The 26,823-nt window shown below is 36.9% G+C and overlaps 2 protein-coding genes and 1 long non-coding RNA gene across 7 annotated transcripts in view; 1 reads left to right on the forward strand and 2 right to left on the reverse strand.

Annotated features, from left to right (window-relative positions):
• Positions 1-17,235: 17,235 nt before the first annotated feature.
• On the reverse strand, positions 17,236-19,220 carry LOC138933331 (nicotinamidase-like). The gene is made up of 3 exons (XM_070295945.1): positions 19,008-19,220; positions 18,405-18,649; positions 17,236-18,192 (listed from the first exon to the last, which is right to left on the reverse strand). Exons 1-3 carry the CDS (start codon positions 19,218-19,220, stop codon positions 17,634-17,636), a joined length of 1,017 nt encoding a protein of 338 aa, XP_070152046.1. The 3' UTR covers positions 17,236-17,633.
• A 372-nt stretch (positions 19,221-19,592) lies between these two features.
• On the reverse strand, positions 19,593-21,795 carry LOC138933332 (exosome complex component RRP4-like). Of its 2 annotated transcripts, none has more exons than XM_070295947.1 (3): positions 21,509-21,795; positions 21,266-21,443; positions 19,593-20,218 (listed from the first exon to the last, which is right to left on the reverse strand). In XM_070295947.1, exons 1-3 carry the CDS (start codon positions 21,640-21,642, stop codon positions 19,691-19,693), a joined length of 840 nt encoding a protein of 279 aa, XP_070152048.1. In that variant the 5' UTR covers positions 21,643-21,795; the 3' UTR covers positions 19,593-19,690. The 2 variants fall into 2 exon arrangements, with proteins under 2 accessions (XP_070152048.1, XP_070152047.1); XM_070295946.1 differs by having other exon boundaries at positions 19,594-20,218; positions 21,203-21,443.
• Positions 21,796-22,005: 210 nt separating this feature from the next.
• Positions 22,006-26,823, forward strand: part of LOC138933375 (uncharacterized) — a 99,310-nt gene continuing 94,492 nt past the window's right edge. For 2 of the 4 annotated variants that reach the window (XR_011446954.1, XR_011446951.1), the window contains exons 1-2: positions 22,006-22,191; positions 22,362-22,466. This is a non-coding gene — a long non-coding RNA (uncharacterized lncRNA). Of the gene's footprint in view, positions 22,192-22,361; positions 22,467-23,654; positions 24,019-26,823 lie in introns of those variants that run through there. The other 2 variants (XR_011446952.1, XR_011446953.1) reach the window with 2 other exon arrangements.

The following is a 26,823-nucleotide window of genomic DNA, read 5'->3' on the forward strand; positions in this document are numbered from 1 at the left end:
GTACATATCGAACAAGAGGGCGAATCTATTTTTATCGAAATCTAAATTCAAATCATCGTAGGGATAAAATTCCGAGTTTTGATAGAGTTTAACGTTGGTCAATTTGCAGTCGTCGAATGTAGTAATATCTTTTGACACAGCATTTTTTCTACCAGTCTGCAGCGCAAAAATCACGTATCGCGGCTTCTCCAGCTGAGAGGCGGCATTCACGGTCCACGAATGCTTGGTCGTATTATGCAATAGAGGAAATTCGTATAGATCCCAGGAGCGAAAACTGATATTCAAGTATCGCCCACTTTCCAACGCTCGCAGCAAAGATAGTTTATTGACTTCGCTCAATATTACATGTGGCATATGCCATTGTATCTTGAATAATTCGATATCAGCTTCAGCCGAAGCATGTCCAAATATGCAATTGTTGTCGTTGCGCGAACGTATCAGAATTAATTCGTGACGAGCGTTGATCACAATTCGCTTATAATCTTCGCAAAAACCCAATAGTATGTTTAGCGGCACGCAAAAATTGAAGTAAGATTCAACAGCATTATGTGACATATTCCACGCAGCATTCCCCAAGATTTTACCTTTCTCGGTTGTTAGAGAGATATAGTTTTTAATCGTGGAAGTTATTCCAACGTTTCTGTTGCAGTCAATCTCCACACCGTCGAGTTCATATCGAAGTTCATCAAACATAAACGCGACACAATTGTTGCCCAATACCACTCTTTCCTCTTCAGCCACTTTACACACCGTCAACTTTCCTTCGACGTATAGAAAACTTTCACATGGTAACGTGTACAAATCTTGATGTTGTATCGCTATCCGTATCTCGTCGCTATATCCAAGCGTTGTGTTGGCGTATGGATTGTACGTATGAGTCTCAATCTTGATGATACGGTCGTCAAAGATCGGCTCACCTCCGATATTCAAGATATCAATCATATTGTTAAGTATTTCGTACGACGAATCCCAATGATTTTAAAAACTCGCGATTCACCGCGCTGAGCTTCTTTTTAGCGTAACCTGATATCTGATTATTGTCACCCGATACAGCAGTCACTCGCCTTCTCGCAAAAATATTGTCCCTCGCAAAGATATTGTCTCTCGCGTGCTCCGTGCTTCCGTTCAACACAAGCATATCATTTGTCAAACGCTTTATTTTTGGCGCCGCCGTATATGCAATCTTACGGTAATTTCCTCTCTTCGAAAATCGAGCACATGTCCTTCTTGATCAACAATGCGTATCGTTAAATCAGTAATGCTCCGTGCAACGATCGGTAGATAAATGATCTGTGCTGGCGTTTCCGATATTTTATACCCTGGCGGCACGCTCGGTGAAAATTCATGTATCGTGTGTACGCGTTTATTATTGCTGCACGCGCCAGTGGTTACGCTGCATTCTATACGAATAATATTTACGCTAATAATATTTATCGGTACATCCGATTCGTGCAATTTCCGAGGCTATAATATACGATTCGACGAAAATCCCAACAACGATCCAACGTTGCCCGGTTTACTAAAATTTATTCTATAGACACATTTGATTTCACTTTTTAGAGTATTATGATTAGCGCGAAGCGAAATTGGATATTCATCGTGTTCTTCGCCATCAACAATAACGTTGGAATCAACTACGCGTCGATGTCGTAAAATTGCATGTCGGAGATATTCGTTTATAGCGTGTAATTCGTACGATCCCTCGGAAATCGTAATTTCCTTATCGTCGTTATCAAAATAAAATTTATTATTTCAAGAATTCACGTTCGATATCGTATGATACGTTTCAAAGTCCGTTAAACCAAGCTCGTAATCGCCATCGTTTAAATCTATAGCCGGAAAGTAGCTTACAGCAAGCGCGCTACTCTTGCCGGTCAACGTAAGTGTGAGTGACATGCTGGAAAACTGTTAAACGAATACTGAGTCGCGACGGTGAATTGTCAGGCTTTAAATTCATATCGATCATCGACCGTTTGAAGAAATCCAAGACACAATTGTCCACAAATACTTTGATTATAATTTTGATAGGCCGTGTGATTGTATTCTATATTTGCAACATTCTGTCCAAAATATCGCACTAATTCCTTGGGCGGTCGCAGATTTCCAAAACTATCGAAATATACTACACGATCTCCCCTCTTTGCATATGCAACCCAATGAGTACCGGAACCATCGACGTCATCCAAATTGACGATACCGCTTTCATTTCGCCGTACACCGTTTATCGGTAAATTATTGCGCATGAAAACACCTCTAAAAAATTGTATACGCATACGTCTTGCAAGTTGTTCCAATTGTACATTGGTTGTTACACCGGCAGGCATTTTTATTTTGACATTTTTCTTTCTTGACCGCTGTTGAGAATCCTCGTCCACGCTTGTATGGAGCGAGATAAAGTTCGTGACCTTCCATGGCGCGATTATGACGCTGCATTTCTTCGAGCTGACGTTACGTCGCCTTGCTATCGTTCACCGCTTTCGCGATTCCCGCTGCTCCGCCAGCCAACGAACCGAGAACTCCCAATAATGGTAAAATTGGTAAGATACCACCGCGCTTCGCTATAGGAAGTATTCGTTTTTTCGCAGTCTTTTTCTTCATCGATGATTTTTTTGTTTTCAGCCCCATACCGAATTTTGTCTTTGCTTTCATAGCCTCCCAAACAGCCGCTACGGCTGCTCTTTCGCCAAGAGTCGAATCTCTCGCGGTAATACGCGTTCGCGCTTTCGTGGCGAATGTATTATCCGCAACGTGTCGTTGACCGAGATCGTTGCTTCGGGAATAAGCTATGTCGTGCTCGCGACACGCGGCATCCAATGGATTGATACCCCGATCGCCTCTATCCAATCGTGTTTCTAAATGAGTTTCCGGTCTGCAAAACTGATTGCCTGGAATATGCAATTCGATAGGAAGTGCGTTTATCGCACGATTTAACAAACCGCTACCTCTTATAATTTTTGCTGGCATTTGTCACAATTTTTTATTAACGGTGTTGGACCGTCGAAATGTGTTTGCTGCCACGACAAAATATAATGTCGCGTGCATCGACGATACTGTTGAACCTCTGAGTCAGCTTTTATATGTTCGGGAAGCTTGTCCCACAATTGTTCCACGTAGCTACCAAAGTCTCGCAGTAAAACAATCTTGGGGATAATCTGTAACTACTCGGTGATAAGCTCGAGAATATCGCTGTCAACCGATAGAAGAAGAAACATTTTTGAAACTGAGCGGTTTCGATTCGGTGCGTCTCTATAAATAGGGCCCCGATGGCTCATTTTCCAAAATCTGATTTGAGATTCGCGAGAGCAAATATGCGGTTCGCGCGATAAGCGACGATAATCAAAGTGATAAATTTTGACGATAAAACACGTGTAATGTCCGAGAAAGAAATACGCAAGCATGGAAACATGCTGCCGACTACTATACGCGGTATCATTTGCGGTCCTTCGAATTGCGGTAAGACTAACGTGTTGATAAGTTTGATAGAAAGTCCACACGGTGTACATTTCGAGAATGTGTACGTATATTCGAAATCGCTCCAACAACCGAAATATCGATACTTGGAAAATTTGTTATTATCGATAGATGAAATTGGTTATTTTACATTCTCTAATAATAGTGACGTTATTCCACCGAGCGAGACGCTTCCGAATTCCATTTTTATCTTTGACGACGTAGCGTGCGATAAGCAAGATACGATAAGAGAGTACTTTGTAATGGGTCGACACTCGAGCGTCGACTGTTTCTATCTTTGTCAAACGTATGCCAAGATATCCAAGCATCTTATACGGGACAATGCAAATTTACTGATTTTATTTAAACAAGATGGTACAAACTTGAAACATGTATACAACGATCATGTAAATACTGACATGTCTTACGGCGATTTTCGCGCATTCTGTCAGAAATGCTGGCAACACAAGTATGGATTTGTAGTGATTGATAAAGACAGTTTACAGACTAATGGACGATATCGAAAAGGATTTAACGATTTTGCAATACCGTAAAGTGGTTAGTCGCTATCGATACATCGATCGAGCAACGTCTAAAAATTTTCGTCCGAGCGCAACACGACGACGACGATTGACAGTGACGATCGTGAGAAGATTGCGAGAGAGATTGTAAAAACGAGCGAATCAATCCGCAAAAAATATCGTTCTTTAAAAACCGGTCAAATGGAGGAAGACGTCGCATTGGAGAGGCACTTTAAACCAATTATCGAACCTCTAAAACAACTTGTCGAAAATACAATCAATGTGGAATCTAATGAAGCGAAAATCGAAACATTGAGTATGCTCGAAGACAAGCATCTGAAAAAAGAGTCTGAAACAAAGCGAACAAGGTCAAATATATCACTGAACGATTCGCTAATAACTTCTACTCCAAATCAATCGAAACGTAAGCGAATGAAACAATTATCGAATGTGGTTACTTCTACTCCGATAAAAGATGTACAATCGAGTCAAATATTGTACGAAAGATCGTCTCCGTAGGTGGAAGAAGTTTTGGAAACCACGCCTGAAACGCTTGTGACATCGGTTCAACATCTGCTACAAACGTCCGAGGGTCAAAATACATTGCGCACACATCTGGGTCCACTAGGGCAAAAATATTTTGGAGCTATTTTGAGTCAAGATAAAAATAACAGTATGGATTATGTTTACGGTGTTAAATTTTGCAACGAAGGAATGATGATTGGTGATAAAATTTTTGATGTGGATAAAGATGACAATATAATTATCGGTGGAATAAGATACGTGGGAACACTAGGTCTCTACGAGTTGATTTTCAAGAGAATATCCGATGGTGACTTATACAATGACGATGATAAAATTAAATACAAAAATATATTACTGGCGACAAATGCGCATAGACGTGGCAATGATATGCGTAATCCAGTGTTAAGTAACAAGGGATACAAGTATAAAAATATAATAGCACCATTAATCTCTATTAAAAAAGCTGGAAGAGGTATAAACATACCGCGCGCTATGACGTTAAACGATAATAAGATCGATTACGTGCATTGGAATGATCCCAACGAGTTGGTTGATCGCTTGCGATTGCTGGAAGCTTCGCGTCAAGCCGGCAACAATGCCCACGACAATGAAGTATTATCAATTATCGAGGAACTTTACGAAGCTGGCCTTATTATAAATTAATCTATGCGTCGGCGAAACGAGTTAGTCTGTCATTATTGTTTGTATCGAAATGTCGATTAATAAATTTGGATTATCGTTGGGAACACCCAACAATTCATACTATCAAAGGAATGGATTACTAAGAAATTACGTGCGCGATAACGCTCTGTGTCAGACAGCCTCCGGCTTTGACGCAAGGTCGCGCAAGATACGACGCGTAGCGCAACCGGAAGATGATACTGATGCAGCAAACAAACAGTACGTGGAAATACGTGTCAAGCTTTTGGAAGACAGACAGGAAGAACTTGAGAAAAAAATAATCACGCTCGAGACGAATGTGCAAACGCTGCAAATAATGATGGATGAGATGCAGAAAATGCTTCGGTATGCAACTCACGCGCAGACTACATCTAATTCAGCGCAGGAGAAGAAAGATATATAAAGAATATATGTGAAGGAATTATCTCATTATTGCAAATTATGCCTCGATCAAATATGTCGCAAATGACCTCTGAAAAACAGCTGCTCGTGGAAAAATTGCATGCTCCAGCGAGAAAAAATTTCCCACATAGACGTGTCATAGTACGCGGATACGATGATCTGTGGCAGGCGAACGTGGTCGAGATGCGTCCATATGCACGATTCAACAAAGGCTACAATCACATACTCACAGTAATCGATGTGTTGAGCAAGTATGCGTGGGCTGTACCGCTCAAGAGTAAGAGTGGAAACGAGACGGCTGATGCTATCGCAAAGATAATTCGAGACGATGGAAGATGTACGAAAAATTTTCAAACCGACAGAGGAAAAGAATTTTACAACGCAAATGTACAGAAACACAGCATTAATCATTATTCGACGTACTCTATCATGAAAGCCTCGGTTGTGGAACGATTCAACCGAGCGTTAAAGAGCAATATGTCGAAAATGTTTATGTTTAATGGAAATTACAAGTGGATCGACGCGTTGTCCCGGCTCGTTAGAGAGTACAATGCGCGAAAACATCGCACTATCGGTATGAGACCTGTCGATGTTACCCCCGCGATCGCCGATAAACTTTTAAATACGGTATACAGCAACGTAAAGATTGCGGCACCAGCAAGATTCAAAGTAGGCGATTCGGTACGCGTGAGTAAATTCAAGACCTTCTTTGACAAAGGTTACACGCCAAATTGGTCGACCAAAGTGTTTAAGATTAAAGTGCAGAAAACTAATCCCGTGACCTATGTACTAAGATTCGCGCGGAAATCCCGTCGCCGGCGGATTTTACGAATACCAGTTACAACGCGTTGCCAATCCCGACATACATCTCGTGGAAAAAATAATACGCAAAAGGGGCGACGAGGTTTATGTGAAATGGCTGGGATTTGATGCAACGCACAATTCTTGGATACATAAAAATATTATATTATAAATTGTTAACAATAATACATAATATTAAAGATATTTTACAAATATATAAACAAATTGTACACTTTATAAAATATACATATAATTTACAATAAATATACATATAATTTTAATTTACAATAAATATACGTAATTTTATATTTACAATAAATATACATGATTTTTATTTACAACGGTATTTTATAATGTCCCCACGGTAACGTGTCGGTGGTTTGAGATACGATATACCGCTTGTCATCGTACGGACTTAGAGCAATTTTTGTCTCGCGAATAGTGTATACTTCGTGTAGTTTAGATCTTATACAAGACTGCTGACGTGTCATTTCAATCTCTTCGTTCAAACACCGCGTGTAATCGTCGAACGTTATCGTTCTCGCGATGACGTTACTCTTGACGCCTTTTACCTTTTTCGTGTCCTTCTTACCATCTACTCGCAACGCGTACATTTTTGCCCTAAGCCCGACGAATTCGATGGCGCCATTATTTTCATCCTCATTTAAACCCGGTATCTTTTTATTCGCGAGCGGTATACCGTACACATTGTCCACCGCATAATCGATGGTATCGAATCTGTCGACGTTGCGCTTTATATTCTCATATACATCTTCACACTCGATGTGATATATGAAACTGTCGGTGTCGGTGTACATGACTTTACATTTCTCTCGATACATAGGTATCATATAATCGTAGTGAAACTCGTACAAACATGTCTTGGATATATCGAGTATACACATACCCACGTAGATTGGTTTATTAAATTTCACCTCGAGATTGCGCAATTCAACGGCGATCAGATTCTCCGAAAACACGCTTCTACTATGAAAATTTGGTTTTGCGATCATCGCCTCTGCGCCATATCATCCATCCCAATGTGTCACGAGCTTAATATTAACGTGATTGCGCACATTTTTCATCGTTTTGCCAAATACCGCATTATTCATTAATTTACATAAATTTTTTTCAAAATCATTTTTCGCGAGTGTTCGGAATTGTGTATTGAGTTCGATATAACTGCAAAGCCATGGAGATGGCGAAAACTGTAATATTCGATGCATTTTTGTAACGCGAAGTCCGTGTCGCGTGCATTGCTGCAGGTTGCGGTGATGTATTACGTAACGCTTCTTATCGTATAAGGTTGCGAGCAGCTTATCCTGCCGCTTACCAGGTGGTTTGTCGCGTGTCGGGCAAAACGGTAGGTCAGTGTGCGCATTGTGAACACGTTGCGGATACTCGAGATCGACTTCAAGGATGTAGCCTATAGGCGAATCGAGAGCGATCGATGATGTATCAAAATCTGATACGTCGTCGACCCATCGAAAATCTGCATAGGGTAAGGGTTGACACATTGCCCATCCGTACAAATTATTTACATCAAAGTACGTGAGATACGTTGAAGGTTTCGATGGGTCGTACGACTGCATATACTTGTTATTAGCATGTGCGTATCTGTTGGAACATTGACTCAAACCGCCGCGTATTCCGCGTTCGATAAATAAAATCATGTCTATATCCGTAAGCAATTCGAATGTAATATTTGTATGCTTCAACATGGCGTCCCACGGGTATATGGGAAGAGTATAGTAATACGCGGGGTCGAGCCCATAACTTTTAATACAACTCTCGCGGAAATTTTCAAAAATGTCTGCTAATGACAAGACATCAATTTTGAGATACAAGTCGCTACATTCGCCCAACGTTCGAATGGAGAACCACGTTTCCGGCGTGCGCGTAATCGCTCTCGGATATCGTGTCAAGGAACTGTAAAATGATTCGCGCGGTGGTAAACACGTATCTTGCAACCTGTCGACGCATTCAATGTATTCGTACGGTAAGACGCCCTTCCGTGTTAATAAATTGAAATCGTCGTTGGGTAAATTTAGAAATACAGATTTTAAAATTTTGAGTTTGTCTTTATTCAAGAATGATGCCAATTTATCGAGACTAGCTGTGATAAATTTATACGAATCGATAAAACGCAATTTAATATGATGTCTTGATTTCTCTTCGGTAAGTTTAACATTTTTCGTAAATGATATATATTTTTCCCTTGTTATCGTAAGTAACTCGATTCCCTCTTTGAACGTTGTAGCTATTTCCTTGATAATGAAGCGCGCGTCGTAAACGGATAAATTATGAAAAACTATTGAAATGCAAAAAGAATCTTTATAATTTAAATTGCAATTTGAATGCGCGGGACTTCTGTATCGCCCGGTCAGATGGCAATGATCGCGTACGCGTGTATCGTCTTGTACAAATGGTTTCTCGCAAATGTAACATTGTGTCGCGCTATGAAAATTTTCCCATTCATCAGATGTTAAATTTACCATGGGGACATTAGCTGATAAAATAATTTTTACACGTTGCGCTAAATTTTTTAGTTCTTCGACGAACCATGATATGCAATCGATATCGCAACGGGAATGATACGCGGATAACGAATCATCGTACGAACAATGTACATAATATGCTATGCTAAATACTTTATGATGTTGGTAGTTTCTCTCTTCCTCCGTCTTTTCTAAAACACACTCCAAGTCGGCGTACACGACGAAAGGAAGCCGCTCTTTCCGATTATAGTTATTGAACGTGAGCCACTTGTCCTTATCGCTCGGTAATCGGATAGCGCACTCGTTCATCTCTCGACAGTCCACCGTATGTGACTGTAACTTGTCGTTCGAGCCAAAGTAGTGCAAACATCTGTAAAAGAAATAATTTTTAATTTTTGTTCAAAGATTTCTGCAATTAAATTTATTAAATATATACGTACCGATCGCAGATATATTTTTGACCATTATGTTTGCTCAATTGCGAGGTCACAAGGCGGGATAGATTCTTGATCCAGGCGAAATGTCCAACGTTGTTGTCTTCAATGTACAACAGGTTGACGTGTGTCTCTTTTCAGTTCACTCAGACGTATCGGGACAATGTTCTTTTCCTCGATACTATATACATTGATTGAGAGATCGTTGGCAATTTCGAATTTTTTAATTTGATTCACAGTCACTGGAAACTCAATGCCCTGGAGATTCAGCACTGTCGTGTAATGAGGATACGAAGATTCCCGATCCGCGTTTCTTTCGGCTGGATGTAGAGCGGCGACCACAGATCACGCGAAACACGCATTGTCATTAGATTGCACGTTGATCACCGCTCTCTTCATCGTTATCGCCTGCGGTAATTTTATATGACATCCCGCGCGCAATGGATTATATTTATTTATATTTACATTTAAATCGAGTATTCGCGATAATGCCCACCCGCTATCGCGTTCCTGAAATTCTTCGAGCGATGCTAGAATGGGCTCGACAACGCGCCGCTCGTACCATTCGCGTAAATCGGATGTGCGAAAGAGTTCATAGTTTCTCGTATTGATACTTTTATTTGCGTGTTTATCACCCGTCACAAATTCACCATTGAACACTGTATTAATTTTCACAATAAAGTGTTTTTTCAGCACGGTTTGCACGTGTTCGAGCACAATGTCTTTAGTATCCTCGAAAAATTGACGAGGCTCGATGTGATTATGATTTATAACCGCACCAGTCAATATGCGGCTCTCGAACGCCGTATCGATCTCTCGCCAAATCAATCCGTGTTGCCGCGTGCTGCATCCTGCACCCGCGTGTACAAAACGCGTGCGTAACGAGTGCTTCAATCCCTCGAGTCGTGCGATTCGGGCAATCAGCGATTGTCGAATTCCAATCGATAATCGTAGACGTTTGATTCGACTTTGCTCTTCCAACGATTCGATATATTCGTCGCATCGTTGCTCCCACGCAATGTACTCCTCTATCGAATTCACCCTTGCAGATTGCTCGCGTAGATTTTGTTCGGCATTGTTTTCCACCATCTTTCTAAATTTATGCCAAAAATTTTTGCTAACACGATGTGCTTATTAACAGCTCTTGTCTTGGAACTCTTTGCGAAAATACTGACAGGGTGTGCCTCTTTATCTCGATTTTATATTCTATCTCGATGTCTCTTTCCATCATGTGTATCTATCTAAATCTTTATTTCGCGATTTGTCACGTCGATTATTGCATTTTGTCGTCTAGAGATGATGTCAAATCCCAGGTGTATCGCAAAAGTTTCAAATTACATGCAGCTGTCCAATGTTAGTGCAATTTAATCATGAGAATTATCCTTATATTTTAGGATTTTGTCATGTTTTGACACGCGCGTTTGAAATCTGATATCTATAGGCAATGTCATCGCGAAGCAGCCGCACATCGGCGCTTGAAAATTTTATATTACGTTGCATTTTTGTGCATTCGGCTAAATCTCACACCTGGTGATTATGTCATTGCGAAGCAGCCGTATATCGGCGCTTGAATGGAAAAATTGAAAAAAAATATCGCGTCATCAATAATCCCCACCACATTGCAATTTTGAAACGCTAATACATATTTTAAATATGTTCAATACGTTCAGTATTGCATCGACCACTTGTGTGAAAGGTTCATATAAAAATGTATCCCACTGAAGAAAGCCGCATGAATTATTACGTTCCGATTCAAGATGCTGATGAAACTTCACCGTGTAAGAAGAAGAAATGTAACAAGTAAGTTTTAATTAACTTGAAGAATTTTTATACTTTTCAAATATTTTTATATTTTTTAAATATTTATATAAATAATATTGTTTTTACTCCCTAGCATTTCATCCGAGCCTCGTCGCGCGGTTCGTATACTCGGAAGACAATACGCCTTAACTCCGACGTCATACAAATATTTAGACATTGGAATAAACGTTGGAGCTGTATCTTGCGTGGAATTGGTTCTCGGCGATAATCGGGGCAATCAAATAATATTGCCCTTTGAAACGTGGAAATCGCTAATGCAGAAATGTGTGGACATTGAACGGCTTCTACAATCGACTGAAATCCCATTGCGGATTCGAGATTTTACATTCGAAGTGGTTAAAATATCTGATTCGAATATTATAAAAATAGGATTATCAAATAATTCTTTATATATGAAACCGCCAACTCTATTCTATTTATTCGATTTTGAAAAATGTATAGATCATATGTATTACTGGTTATGCGAAAATACGCATATTGTAAATGAAAAATTCAAACAATTTGTAACTGTTTTACAACAGAATAATATCGCTAATGTATGCAACGCTGCAAAAACTATACATGAAAGTGATATGTTTAACAGCGAATCGCTCATAGATTGCGAGTTATTGATATGTGCTATAAATGATATTCTTCACGAGGCTTTAATAAATATATTTTACTAATTACCTGTGAATTTAATTATTTATCCCATTCCTTATGTATGAATAAAACGATGTAATAGATATGCACAGTCTGCAAAACTTAACTTGCGGACGCTATTTCTCTTTCAAGTGCATGCGGACGCTATCCCTCTCGCACCGCCTTGCGAACGCCTCGCGCTATCCCTCTCCCACACATTGCGAACGCCTCGCGCTATCCCTCTCCCACACATTGCGAACGCCTTGCGCCATCCTTTTCACGCGTGCATGCAAACGCAATCCTTGTCTTACGCTCATATGGACGCCTCGTGCTATCCTTCTCCCACGCCCATAGAATATCATTAGCGCTATCCTTCTCTTACACATTGCGGACGCCTCGCGCTATCTCTCTAACACCTACTCGCGGCATCGTACCTTCGCGTTCCCTCTTCCCCGCGGACCCTTCACCTATCGGTTTCGCGCGGTCCCCCTCCCCCCTCACCGCGGACCCCTCGCTTATCGGTTAGGTTAGGATAGGCGGGTCCCTCGCCTATCCGTTAGGACGCGATCCCCCTCCCCCTCTCCGCGGCCACCGCGCCTACCGTTCCGCCGCGGTCTCCCTCCCCCTTTCCGCGGACCCCGCGCCGCCGTTCCGCCGCAGTCCCCCTCCCTCTCTCCACGGACTCCACGCCTACCGTTCTGCCGCGGTCCCCCCGTGACGTCATACCCTCCGTGACGTCATACCTCCCCGCGCCGGTTTCCCCTCGCCCTTCACCCCCACCCCTCCCCCCGCAGAGGACCTGAGTTAGAACCGGGCTAGTATCACTACTTTTTTGTATTTTTATATTTTTATGTCATTATTATTGTTACGTCCAGACTCGAAAAAGGATGAATCGATGGAAAAGTGCAACTATCTTAATTATCCCGAAATCATACGCTTTACGGCGTAAGAATCGGGTCGAACGAACTCAGGTCTGAAAGCCAGGTAAACGACCTTTCGGGTTGCTATTACGCTGTTTATTTAAACGTTCGCTCGGTGGTCCCTTTTCGGTCAGGGAATTTAATCCCTTTTACGCGGGATGGGACCTAGTGCGATTTTCGTACTGGGAACGAGAGAGGGGTTAAGAATTGTTTTAATTAGTTAAATAAAATATAATTTTATTCACTTGAAAAATTAAAGGTTCGAATACATGATATATATATATATATATATATATATATATATATATATATATATATGTCATGTATTCGAACCTTTATATGTAACCTTATACGATATATATATATATATATATATATTTGAAGAAAGTGATAACATTTATCGTGTAAGTGTGAGTGTTTGTGTGTAGTTGAACTTATCGCTCCGCGGGTGTTACAATGGTTCGGGGGACATCAGCCAGAATGACGAGGAAAAGTTTTACCGTTAAATTTTAGATTCTGTCTGGTTAATACAATATGAAGATTTAATAATAAATAAAAAAAACATGTGTGTGTATGTGTGAGAGTGAGTAAGAGGATGCGGTATGAAAAAGGGAGAGAGAAAGAAGGGGGATTTTTTGGCTTTAGTTAATCCTAGTAAGACGAGTCGGCTTCCAAGTCGGGCAATTCGTTGCAAAACTCTTCTATAGCTTGTTCGAATTCCGACTCTGAAAGGCGCGGGGAAGTTGGGGGTGAATTGTTCAGGAGGACAGTAGATAGAGAGGAGAAGGAACGAGGGGAAAGCGGAGGTTCAATGACTTCGGGGAAGTAGATTGGGGAGTAGCTGGGGGAAGAGTAGTTAGGCGAGAGGGGAAGAGTAGGTCTAACAGATACTGTTGTTGAATGGTTAATATTAGTAGCGCAGAATCTGCATTTTACCGGCGTTCGAGTCCTCCGACTCCTTCGAATGATCGGCTGGGCGATAAGGTGTGAGTAATGCCGGATCTGGTTTTACTATGAAAACCAGCGTTAATATAATATAACATAATGCATTATGTCTCGCGTTAATAGCGCGAGATAGGGTTAATAGCGCAAAATGAATTGGATGAATTTGACTTACTTTTTATCCCGTAGATGAAGGTACGGATTTTATTAATGTGCTGAGTTACTGGGTTCCAGATTAATCAGGTTGCGATCAATCAGCGATGAGTGCACTGGTATAATTTTTCTAATTTGTTTTTCACGGTGCCACGGCACTTAATAAGACTTATGTGAACCTGGAGAGTACGCACGCAAGTAAGTGAGTGAGTGGCCCTTTGGGTCCTCTTTTGATATCTCTTTTTTAGGGGTGTATTCTGATTTCTAAGAGTGGGAATCTTCCAAGTCTCCAACGAATTAAAAATTATGCCAGTGCCCTCATTAGGCGGGGTGTTTCTCCTACTTTTCGAATTTTTACCCGTGGTGATCGTCGATTGGTGATCTCGATATCAGTTCAAGTCTCTTGAGCATTAGATTTCTCTTGCGCACGTGATCTGATTAGAAAGGGTTTTACTGTCGTTACTGGATATGTCGTCACAGGAGTTTCATCATTATTGATTTAGTTACGTTTGTCGGATATTTTCTTAGAAGGAATTTTATTATCTTTTCGATATCAATTTATTCTTCCGTTGGAAAATTCTATTTCGAGGATATCTACTGATTTTTATTTACTTTTAGGTGACTGGCGTGGTTTCGTCACCGGTCTCTCGCGTCTTTCCCACGGTTGCTCATAAATATCGATATTGATAAGTGACTAAATGTTTAAAGAAATGCGTGGCGCAAGATGCTCCATTTACTGAACGACTCATTTTTAGCACCGATCGATTATCGTTGCCGCAACGTTGCGGAAGAAAGGAATCGTGGAGTCGCCAGGACGTAACATTATTATTATTATTTTATTATCATTTTTATTATTATTATTTTTATTATTTTTTTTTAATACTTACACACATTTAAACGTACACACAATTTTTGAATAAATATTATTATTATATTTATATAAAAAAATGTCATTTATTTCTGCGAGTCTATATTCCCTAATGCTATTCTTATCGCACCCGTGCGCGTCCTTATTACAACGCCTTGCATACCTCGCGTGATCTCTCTTTCTCTCTCTTTCTCCCACGCCAATACGAACGCTATCCTTTTCCAACGTGCATGCAAATCTTTTCCCAAGTGCATGCGAACACTACCCTTCTCCCACATGCATATGAATGTCTCGCGCTATCCCTCTCCCACACATTGCCGTCGCCTCGTGCTATCTCTCTCACACCTACTTGCGAACGCGTGCGTTAACTCTTCCCCACGGATCCCTTACCAAACGGTTTCGCCGCGGTCCCTTTCCCCTTCTCCGCGGACCCCTCGCCAACCGGTTTCGCCGCAGTCTCCCTCTCCCCTCTTCCCGGATCTTTCGCTTACTGGTTTCGCCGCAGTCCCCTGCGTGACATCATACCCCCCGCGCCGCTTTCCCCTCGCCCCTTACCCCCCTGCCCACACACACAGAGAATCATGGTTTAGAACTTTCATTTCTATACTATTCATGTCCTCTCTTTCTTTTTTAGTAAAACTGCTTCCTGTCTCCCATTTTTTAAATCTGGCAACCCTAATATCACGGCATCATCATACAAAATACTTCAAACGACTTCATCCCCCCCTCCCCCTTCACTCACCCAATCAGAGCGCAACAGTTTTTTTTTATTTTTCAAGGCAAATATGAATCAACAAACGTTTTAATTAGTTTTTCCGTGACCAACAAACGGTTGCGCATCAATCAATATATTTATAGCAAGACTTATATTTAGTCAAGAAGATATAAAGAATATTGAAACGCACGAAAATTATAAATATATGTTAGGCATTCTATTTTGCCTCCTTTTTGGTCGCATTCGATCCGGTGACTTTAGCGACATATCGGTAAAGCAGCATTTAGGGACTTCCTACCGGTTCCCGCCGTTCATTACTTCACTTTCGTCTCCGACGCCAAAGAGAGCATTGTCGTTAACCAATTTCAAACACACAAAGTCATACGAGTTCGTTTATTTTATTAACACCACAATACATTATTATCCTTTCTGTATTCTGCAATATTTTGTAGTATCCAGAAATAAATAGTGATATTAATCAAATACACTGTCCAATTACATAACCTGCTCTAATAAGAGTGGCCTTCACTTGGACACAATACAATTGGACACGGTGCAAATGGACACGTTACAAATGGACACGAGATTGTGCACACGGTTCAATTGGACACAGTAATTTTGGATACAGTAGCTTTTGGACACATAAGAAAATACGCATCGTTTACTTGGACACCGATCAATTAGACACTGTTCATTTGAACACCGTTCGTTTGGACACAGAAAGATGCGCACCGTTCATTTGGACAACGTTCGTTTGGACACCGTTATTTGCCCACCGTTCGTTTGGACACCGTTCATTTGCCCACCGTTCATTTGGACACCGTTCATTTGCCCACTGTTCGTTTGGACACCGTTCATTTGCCCACCGTTCGTTTGGACACCGTTCATTTGCCCAAAAAAATGTTGTCGTCAATTTGCTTCAAACTTTTTGACAAACCAAAACAAGACAAACGTTTGCTAGACAATTGTTGTCAAAATTAAAGCAAACCTTGTCGCAAAGCTTTGGCAAAACGTGATTTTAACATTCTTGGCTATTTGGGTATGTATATATATATATACATATTGTGTGTCAGCAGATCGATATCGATAGTTCTCGAACGCGCGTGACACAACCGGCACTCGCGTACCACGACGTAATAAAGAACACTCTTTTAAAGAAGAACAAACTTTAATAACACGGATACACAAAACACAGATTAGATAATATCGTCGTAATCATATAATGTTTTGAAATGAACGGATTAACCCAACCCGGTTTAATTAATCACTATATTTTCCTGTGAATTCAATCCTTTTATTGGCAGAGACGATGCAACGACATCATTAATCGCTCTAAGAGCGATTAAACCTGCTACATTCGAAAACGCTAGTAAATACGTCCGTACGGAATGACATTCGTTGCCAGACTCCAAGATGGCGGTTCTCTAAACAAGGGGTCTGTTCTTTGCAGCTGAACTGGCTGCACTGGTTCAAAGTTTATCTTGATCTCTCCTCATTGGAAGGAGAAGGATGAGCTCTGAACTGGTGCAGCCAGTTCAGTTGTAAAGAACAGACCTTATATGTTTGCCGTTGTTTTTCAACAATCTCCTTAGCAATGTGTTAGGGGATGATCTCCTAGAGACAGGTACAGCAAATTCAGGAATAACCGCCGCAGATGACACGCCCCTGCGTATTATATATATATTGTTACATCCGTCCTTCATGTTTCGTAGGGACAAAACGTGAAGGGCGAACGCAACATTATATATACATATATATATATATATATATATATATATATATATGTATGTATAGCTAAACCTACAATTACCACTAATACAAAAAATATATTTATTTACATCTTTCAATAAATATCTTTTAATAGATTTATATACAATTTAAATCAATATTTTCTCTTTTTCGATTTAAACATTTTAAAACGTTCGACTGAAATCAATATTATACACGTTTACTAGATGAAAAAGCTTAAATGTTGTATCACTAATTTCATACCTTAAATCCAACATGTACATATTCTTATCTTTTATCTCTCTTAAAGAAATTTCTAAAGACAACAAATTTAATGTCTTCATTTTAATGTCTATTTTAATGTTCAATAAGAAAAGATGTATCCATTGTAATCTATTTTTACATATTTCTCTTTTCAATTACTTTTTTATTTTTAACAATTTTGGAGCTCTAAGAAACGTGTTTTAAAATAAGGAGAGATATATATCTATGATTTTTTATATTAGTATCTACCAATGTAAAATTTCCAGATTTATCGCACTATTTGCTAAAATTATTCATCATCGAATCTCAATTTATGTTTGATCTCCAGGGCAAGCTTATAGCCTAGCTCCGGTCGTCGATCTCTTCCCTCCACCATCGCTTTCACTTGGCTGGAATTCACTATCACGCCGTTGCTGCCTATTACTGTGGCCTTGGTCTTCTCGATGTCGACAAGATCCACACCGCGGCTGCAATCATCAATAAGTATAGTGCGGTAACCACTGGTGAGCGCATCCACCGCTGTAGCACCCACGCATACGTCGTAGGCAAGTCCGCAGATGTAGATGTCGGTCGCGCCCTCCTCCTGCAGCTGCGACGACAGCGTGGTCTCGGTCAGCTTCTTGTTGTCCCAGAACACTGAGTACGAATCCACCTCCGGATTCGTGCCCTTGTATATCTTGATCGCATTGTCGACGATCTTTAAGTCCTTGTGAAGTTCGGCGCCCCACGAGTCCTGCACGCAATGACGCGGCCACAAACGTTGCTTCAACAACGGCGGCCCCTGGAACGTCACCGTGTCGTACACCCGCGCCGCTTCCTTTGAAATATTGCTGCTAATGTCCACTTCCCTGATAATGTAAACGAATATCAATCCAAACAATTTATCTCTTGACTGTTTTTCTGTCCATAGGTACGCAATTTCAAGTGTCTTTTTGGATTTAAATTAATAAATAAGTTTTGATATACTTTAATAAAAAAAATGCGTTTAAAAATATAATTTAAAAAGAACTGATATAAAGATATTTTTAATTGTTAATAGTACAATTTCTATTGCGATTACCTGAGGTGCAAATTATCGATAAAAGATACGTGATCCACGGGATGCCAGTCCAGGGAGTAAAATACTGAGTCGAACGGCACGGTTTCCAGTAATCGATTAATTGGTTCAATCACTTCCGAACCATCGTGCTGTGCGGCGCATTGCTTTATATTCAAGGAACCTGTTATAAAATCGTTTTGCACATCTACGATTAAAAAAGCACTCTTGGGACGCGTACATACTTTGATCCATCGATTCCAGCAAACCTACAATAGAATAATGTATTAATAGAAAAATAATATTTTATTAACAAGTATTAACAACGTTAAAAAAACATAGAAAATTTAGTATTCACTAAAAATAATTTAGACTAGAAAGAGAACATCACTCCAAAATCTTTAATATTATAATATAAAGATATATTTTTTCTATTCTATTATCATTCTAGATAAAATATAGTAGGATTTTTAAAGAATGTATATTATTTTTTTTGAAGAGTAATAATAATGAATTTTTCTCTATTATTTATAGAAGAACTTAGAAAATTAAATTAATATATATATATTACATTTTTTAATATCTAAAACAGATAATGATTGATATTTCGTCGGATCTTCTACGTACCTCGAATTCTTCCTTATCGATCATACCATCGCCTTTGAGATCAAAAATCGAATACACCTCTCGCAGCTGGTCTCCCTCGAGACCATAGATCTTGCCGCGATCATTTCGAAATAATGCGTGGCATATAAGATCAAATTCCGAAATGGATAGCAATCCATCGTTGTCTTTATCGAAGGCGTTGAAACATGCGTCCATGTCTCTCAGCTCTACCATTTGCCGACTACTTGTTTCCAGGCTCTATTTGTTTAATCAATACTCAGATTAGCGTATCTGAGTATCGTGATTACCTTTTACACCTAAACCAGTTAGCCATATCTCTATATCTATCGATGAAAAATACTGCAATATCTATATATAATTTCTTTCGATGTTACTGCAACATGTTATAATTCAGCCTGACATTCAAATTTTCTCAGAAAGTTCCTTTGGAGGTACGGAATTATCCTACAAATGTGGTCCTTGTCGTCATCTAATTCAATTGTCAAAAGCCTAAATGCTACACAATATTATATATAAAATTGTCTTTTTATTTGCCATATCTTACATTTCAGGATTAATAACTGAAAAAAATTGATTAATTCTATTATTTATCGCATTTAGTTTTCTCTTTTTTATTCTTATGTTTATTATTTTGATACTTTATAATTTCTTTATTTTTTTGGTGATATCTCAAATTGAATTCATTAGATTGTTATAATAGATCGCGCAAGTCTTTGATGCGTCAATAATGATACATCAATCATCGCTTCAGGTTGCAATAGTTCGTGCACTTCGTACTTGGCGGATTCTTCGTAAGCGTATGTTACAGAAGTGTCAGACAACAGCATGTTACACTGTGCCAAGATCAAAATACAATTACGCAATCGCGCACACACTTCGCGATTCTCCAACGGAATTCTTGACAAATCCTCGGTGAAACCGCCCTCAGATTTATCGACATTCTGAATGTTTGCACCAATCCACACGTAACCATTGTAACCAAGTATTAAAGTCGCACCATTTTCCAGATTATGATAATGCGTCTTCTTACGCTGGATCAGCATCGGTGGTACTTTCAACATTATCCCTTGCGAGAGTTTACCATACTTCAGCACTCGGGTGTGCAACGAGAGGGAACTGTCAGCAAAGATTGATTGCACCTCTGCACAAACAAGGTCCCCCTCCTGTAAGTACCTGCGCATTGTCTGTTCATCTTCTGTGGATCTTCTCCTCTGAAATTTAAGAGCATTCTATATATATAAAATGTATATATCTAGAACTATTACAGATTGCTACAAATATTTTTTAACTGGAAATATCATAAATATAATTAGTTACAGAAATGTTTAACATTATTATAAGATTTTGCAAATATTAATTAACATAATCTTTGTAAACAAAGATTGCATTTAAGAATCTAGTCTACTTTGGAGAGTCAAAAAAATCGATCTTTTTTACATTTTCTGAAAATACGATGTCTGAAGAATGTTTGTCAAATTTTATGAGAAATTCGCAAAATTGACGAAATTATAAAACATTGAAATAACATACAGGTCTTTAAATGAGCTTATAAAACTTTAAGTACATTTTTCACAAAACACCATTTTCAAAGTTGATGTGATCATTGAAAACTAATGACCAAATAACTTCAATTTTTTTTTAATAAAACACTTTTTTGGGGATATTTCTAATTAAGAATTTAAAACATTAATATTTAATATTTTTCTGACCTTCAAGAACTGATAAAATTTTATCAAAAATGAAATACATATTTTTAATGATACAATTTTGTTACTTTTCAATTTTTTTAAATAAAATTAGTTTCAATATTTCAAAAAATATCCTACGGAATAAAATTAGACTGAGTAGTTAATTTCAAATAATTATAAGAATTCATATTGTTGGACCATGCATTTTTGAACATGCTATACACAGGGACCTATATTGAAGAAAAAAAGCTAAATATTCAAGATGTACAAATACTGTACTGTTTCAATAAAAATGCCAAAAAGATCAATTTTTCTAATATTCTTTAAAAAAAATCAGCAATTTTTCATATTGCTCTTAATTTTAATCAAGATTTAAACAGGATTATTTTTATATATTTTGCAGAATCTATAATGAAATGGAAAAAGTTTAACTTTCTGTGAATGTTTTGTACTAAATAAATAAAAATTTAAAAAAATAGAAATATCAATATATATATATATTTGTACCAATTCACCACCAGGTAAATTAACACTGGACAATAGTAGGACAGCGTCGAGTTTGGAATTTACATCAACTTTCCAACGCTTCTGTTGCACCTCTGTTATCCTACCCACAATAAGATCCCCGATCTCGCCGTTATAGCGCGCCTTCAAAGGCCTGATGGATATAAGCTTGTTCACTTTCTCCAGAATTCCAGCGACTGATGCGCGCAATGTTTTCTCCTCATCAACGTAAGTTCCGTGACCTCTGAAGATTAGATTAACTAATATTCTCATAATCTCGTGTTGCATGCAATCAGAAAATTAATCTACCTTAGGAAATCCGGTTGACTGGATATTTCCTCGCCGGGGGTGTAGAGTCGCGGTTGAACGCCCTCATTCGTTATCAGGTTAAAATCCACTCTGTTTACCGCCAGGCGAACGTTAATAGGTGGATATTGTGACATCGCTGGTGCGATCACGATACGATTCGGCAAGATTCGATTTTCGTGATTTCTCCCCTTTCTCAAAAGTGCCGTTGATATTTAAAATTGAATTAACTTTTTTTGTTCTATGTTGAGGTTATATCATCGAGGGCTAAGGCCGGATTCACACCTTGATGGAAAAGCAGAAAGCAGAAAAGCAGAGCCCTATCAGAACTCGCGCTAAAAAAGCAGAATGTACTGCTTATTTTCAGCGCGAGTTCTGATTGGCTTCTGCTTTTCTGCTTTCTACTTTTCCATCAAGGTGTGAATCCGGCCTTAGCCCTCGATGATATAACCTCAATATAGAACAAAAAAAGTTAATTCAATTTTAAACACAGACTTCTATATAATATACTAGACTGCGAGCTTCTTATATACTAGTCGTATATTCGTGTCCCGAAAAAGTATGTACTAAAGTGCTGTATTGCGCATGCGCCAAATAAGCTTACAAAGAATGTTGTTTACATTCACGTATATGGCCGCATATGACAAGAGAGAAATTTAAGAGAAGAGAGAGAAATAGAAGAGTAGGTATGCATATAATACATTAAAATTTATATTAAAATTAAAAAATATCTTCTTTATATAAAAGATTAATCAAAAGATTAGGTATATATTTTTTTAACTTAACTAAAGCAGCATTTTTTGAAGTAAAAGAATTATATAACCTAATGTTAAAAAGCAAACGAATAAAATTGCAGCGCATCAAAATATTGGAGATGAACCTAGGTCAACATGCTGCAAAAATGTATAATAAACGAGTGCCAAAGTGTACAAAGAAAGAATTGTGGAATTTCTTTTTTTAAGTAAGTATATTGAGATATATATGTTGTAATGTTTTATATACCCAGACAGCACAAGGATGTCCTTAGGACGTCCAAAGGGCATCCAGGACATACATATAGGATATCCTCAGGATATCCCATTGTAATCCTCAGATCTCCTCTGGATGTCCTGAGGAAGAGTAAATGATAGCCATATATTAACCTCTGGAGAATCCAGGGAGATCCTGTGGAACATCCTAAGGATTTTTATAGGATATGTTAGGGATATTTTTCGTATGTTTCAAGGAGCAAATTTAAAAATTTAAATATGAATTAAAATTATGTTTTGTTATTTACTGCCAATATTAAAAATCTAATATTAAAAATAGTTCACCGTTCTTTAATATTTAAGGCTTTCGTGCTGTACATGAATATTTTAGGTTTGGCTCCCAGGTTTGAGTTGTGTAATATTTTCTAAACAATCCAATATTTGAATTCTCTATGTTGGGATTGCATCAGAGATTGAACTGATAGAAAATAATTACATTTATAATTTCCTGTCAATTGCTCTTTGCAAGCTTTATATAATTCTCATGACCAAATCTCAAATACGAGTTCGCGTGTCACATAGCGGTAAACAAACGAACTAGCGGTTGAATACTATTATTTGTAAAGTTTTTGGAATGTTGCGAACAGTAATATTTCTCATGAAATATTAAATAAATAATAATTTTGGATATATGAAAATGTGCGCATCAAATTCAATTATTAATATTAAACGAAATTAATGTTAACAATTAATTGCACATGTATATGTCCTCTAGAAATCCAAAAGACATCCAATATAATAGACAGGGCAGATATATCCTACAGACATCCAGGCGTTATCCAGGGGTTATCCAGTAGACATTTATAGGACATTAATACTTATTATAATACTTAAGATTTCTAAATTATATTAAATAGCCGACACAACTAAAAATAATTATGTATGCATATTAAATTTTTATAAATATATTTATAATAATATCTTAAAACATCCTACAAATGTCCTGAACCGTCCTGGACATATTCAGGAAGATCCTGAGGATGTTTTGTGCTGTCTGGGTAGAATTGTGATATATACATATAAATATAATATTTATATGTATTTATCAATTTTTCATCGGATTTATTTTACATTAGTTCAATTCATCCACAAACATTTTATAATTTAACTTGACATGCCAGCAGAAAGCCACATTCCATCAACTTATTCGGCGCATGCGCTCTAACCTATGTACAAGTTTTGTACATAAAAGTTGGGTACATTTCACAGCAGGAGTTTACAGTCTAGTATATTATATAGAAGTCTGTGATTTTAAAAGTGTCATTACATTACATGGCCACAGATTAATAGACAGATAGCCAAAGGCCCGGGTTAAGACGAGACCGGCATTTCTCACTAGTTTCAGCGCCGTACCGTGGTTAGCGGCCAATGCAACTACGTTCTCAATCTTTACTTAGCAAATTTGCAGCAAAGTATTTAATAATTATATTTATTTAAAATATTTATTTAAAATACTTTATTTTAAATAAAATATTTTTAGGTATATCCGCATGCAATGAAATAAATTTCCTAAAATAAATTTTTCTTAGTCTTAATTGAATGTAATGTGAAAAATATCTGCAATAGATTACTTTTATTTTTTTTCTTATTCTTGGAACAAAAGTATCAAGCATTTAAGCAATCATGCATTTAAATTAAATTATGCTTTTAATTTGTAGCTTTTTATTATTAATTTATTTTTTCTTATTATTAATTTAATTAATTTTTTAATTTATAAATACGGTTGGATGCCCTATAGCGCGCACTTATGCACATTAAAGACTATTATATACAAATTTACACAAGCATAATTAAAACAATAAGATAAATAATAATATTACAATAAGTCCTTAGAAAATAAACATATAACAATAGGTGCGCTCCGCTTGACACTATTTTCGCTTCGAAGATCAAAATTCTTCGTCCTAATTACTCCATCAAATATTTCGGAGTGCACCTATCAAATATATAAAAACTTTTATAAAATTTTTATATTTTTTATTTTATCTTTTTGAGCGTAATTTTACTGATCTAATTACTAAGATTTTTGCGATTAAGATAACACCAAATATTCGGATACAGATTTTTGAGATTAAAATAATACAATATTCGGATAAATTTCAATTAGATGCAAGTCAAAAAATTTTTTTACTTATCTAAGTAAAAATTATCCAAATTATATCGTATTTGATGTCATTTTAACCGTAAAAATCTCATGAGTCCGTTATAATTACTTTCAAAAAGATAAAAGAAGAACTAAAAGTCTTAGTTTTTATTTCATAAAATATTTAAATTTATATAAATCATTAAAAACTTTTATATTTTACATTTTATCCGTTTAAAAATAATTGTAATGGGTTTATAAGATTTTTACGATTAAAATAACATCAAGCACGACATAAATCGGATTTTTGAAAATGTCAAAACTATTTTATAAATAAATAAGTTGAAAAATAAAGAAATAGTTAGGTTTTAAAAATCTTAAATAACTTTTTTTAATAAAATTTAATTAAAAATTTTTAAAGTACATCGTGTTAAGTAATAAAATAAAAAATATGTAATATGTGCAAAATATTTAAAAAGATTTATTTAACATTTAAAACTCATGATTTTTTTGTTTAAAAAATGTAATTTTAATATTTAATATTTAATGATTTAATATATGTAACATTTTATATCTCTCTCACACACGCATGAGCGAATGCATGCGTACCTGTGTGATAAAATCTTATATGTATGAAATAATTATATATTAAAAATATATTTTTTAATATAAATGTCTTTTTATTAAAAAAAACATAAGTTTTAAATGTAAAATAAGTTTTTTAAAAATAAAAAATAATTATTTGTATAACGCATTTATATACATCTAAAAACCATTTTTAAATGTTAAAATTTAGGTCTTTTTTCAATAAATAAAAAGTGATTTAACTCACCATTTTAATGTTTTTAAAAATGTTTTCCAAACTTTTTCAAAAATATTTTTAAAAGTATTTGTTTACTCTTTAGTGTTATTGGAACGCATGTCGTTTTTTCGGTAGACCGTAGATTAATGTATAAACAAATAATGAAAATTTACTTTATTAAGTAGTTTCCGGCATTACTTCAGAAGGCAGGATATGTGCAGACCACATTTAAAAAAAAAAGATTTACAAAGTTGTATATTAAAAGAAACTCTTATACTATACATCCCAAAAAATACTAGAATTTCTCACCTTGTCGAAGATAATGTCGAAAAAGTAAAAAAAGTTAGTAAAAAAATTGTGCAGAAAATGTTAAATTTCGTCAGATAATCAAAATTACACTCCAATGAAAGTGGATATTCATATATATATCGATTTTCAAGTATAGACATTACAAAGGCCACCAAGAACAATAAATAAAAAAGTATAAAATTTATAGTGAGTCAAAAGCCACTATAATTATAATTTTACACAACTTTTTTATTACACAGAGTGGCCCCGAACGTTCCAGTCAGACTTTGAGATCTTATAGAAAATTTAATTCTGAACAAAAAAATTCGTATAAACATGAGTCGAAAAATGCTTTCTTAAGAAGTTATCTCTCAAAACCTCTGAAATCGTGATTATTTTATACATTTTTCCAAATATCATGGAAAATGTGCGTCTTTTAACAAAAAGTACCGAAACAAAAGTTGTTTCTCTCGATGCCGAAAGTGTATTGGAACTAAGGGGGGACATTTTGAGAACAGTTATTTTTTTCACGTCTTTATTTATTTTCTACTATTACGTGCTATTTTAGTTTAAAAGAAAAATTTTATTTTCATAAAAGAAAAAGATTTTTATTTTTTATTTTTATCGTTTTTTCAAGAAATTTATTAAGTTTCATTTTCTTTTTATTTCATTTTCTTTTCATCTTTTGCTCTTCCTTTGCATCAGAAGTTTTTGAGTGATAACTTCTTATGGAAACATTTTTTGATCCATGTTTATAGGAAATTCGTTCAGAATTGAATTTCCTATAAGATCTCAAAGTCTGGCTGGAACATTCGGAGCCACCCTGTATGTACAGGGTGTAACAGAGCGCCCATATCAGCAGTTTTTTGAGGAAATAACGTATTTTCGTGAAAAATGTTTCATGCAAAATTTGTAGAACTCTAAGGGCGTATTATATAATAATATTAGTATGATCTTAAATAGCACCGTCAAGGTTATATAAAAATCACTTTGAATTTTTTAAATGGAACCCCCTATTTTTCATTACATATTCTTGTAGCTTATCTCGAGAGCTTTCCAAAACACTATAATAAAGTATTTTTTCATTAAGTACTTTTTGTGTTATTTTATATTTTAA

This window comes from Polyergus mexicanus, unplaced genomic scaffold, assembly GCF_030449975.1.
Source record: "Polyergus mexicanus isolate NDT 795.1 unplaced genomic scaffold, iyPolMexi1.0 SCAF_5, whole genome shotgun sequence".
Lineage (NCBI taxonomy): Eukaryota > Metazoa > Arthropoda > Insecta > Hymenoptera > Formicidae > Polyergus > Polyergus mexicanus.

Excerpts from the sequence above, each read along its gene's own strand:
- LOC138933332 (XM_070295946.1), bottom strand. The coding sequence starts at position 21,642 with ATGTCACAATATCCACCTATTAACGTTCGCCTGGCGGTAAACAGAGTG. Across the intron at positions 21,444-21,508 it reads AGTCAACCGGATTTCCTAAG|AGGTCACGGAACTTACGTTG; the intron begins GTAGATTAATTT and ends TCTAATCTTCAG. Across the intron at positions 20,219-21,202 it reads ATTTACCTGGTGGTGAATTG|AGGAGAAGATCCACAGAAGA; the intron begins GTACAAATATAT and ends CTTAAATTTCAG.
- LOC138933331 (XM_070295945.1), bottom strand. The coding sequence starts at position 19,220 with ATGGTAGAGCTGAGAGACATGGACGCATGTTTCAACGCCTTCGATAAA. Across the intron at positions 18,650-19,007 it reads TCGATAAGGAAGAATTCGAG|GTTTGCTGGAATCGATGGAT; the intron begins GTACGTAGAAGA and ends ATTCTATTGTAG. Across the intron at positions 18,193-18,404 it reads ATCGATAATTTGCACCTCAG|GGAAGTGGACATTAGCAGCA; the intron begins GTAATCGCAATA and ends TTACATTATCAG.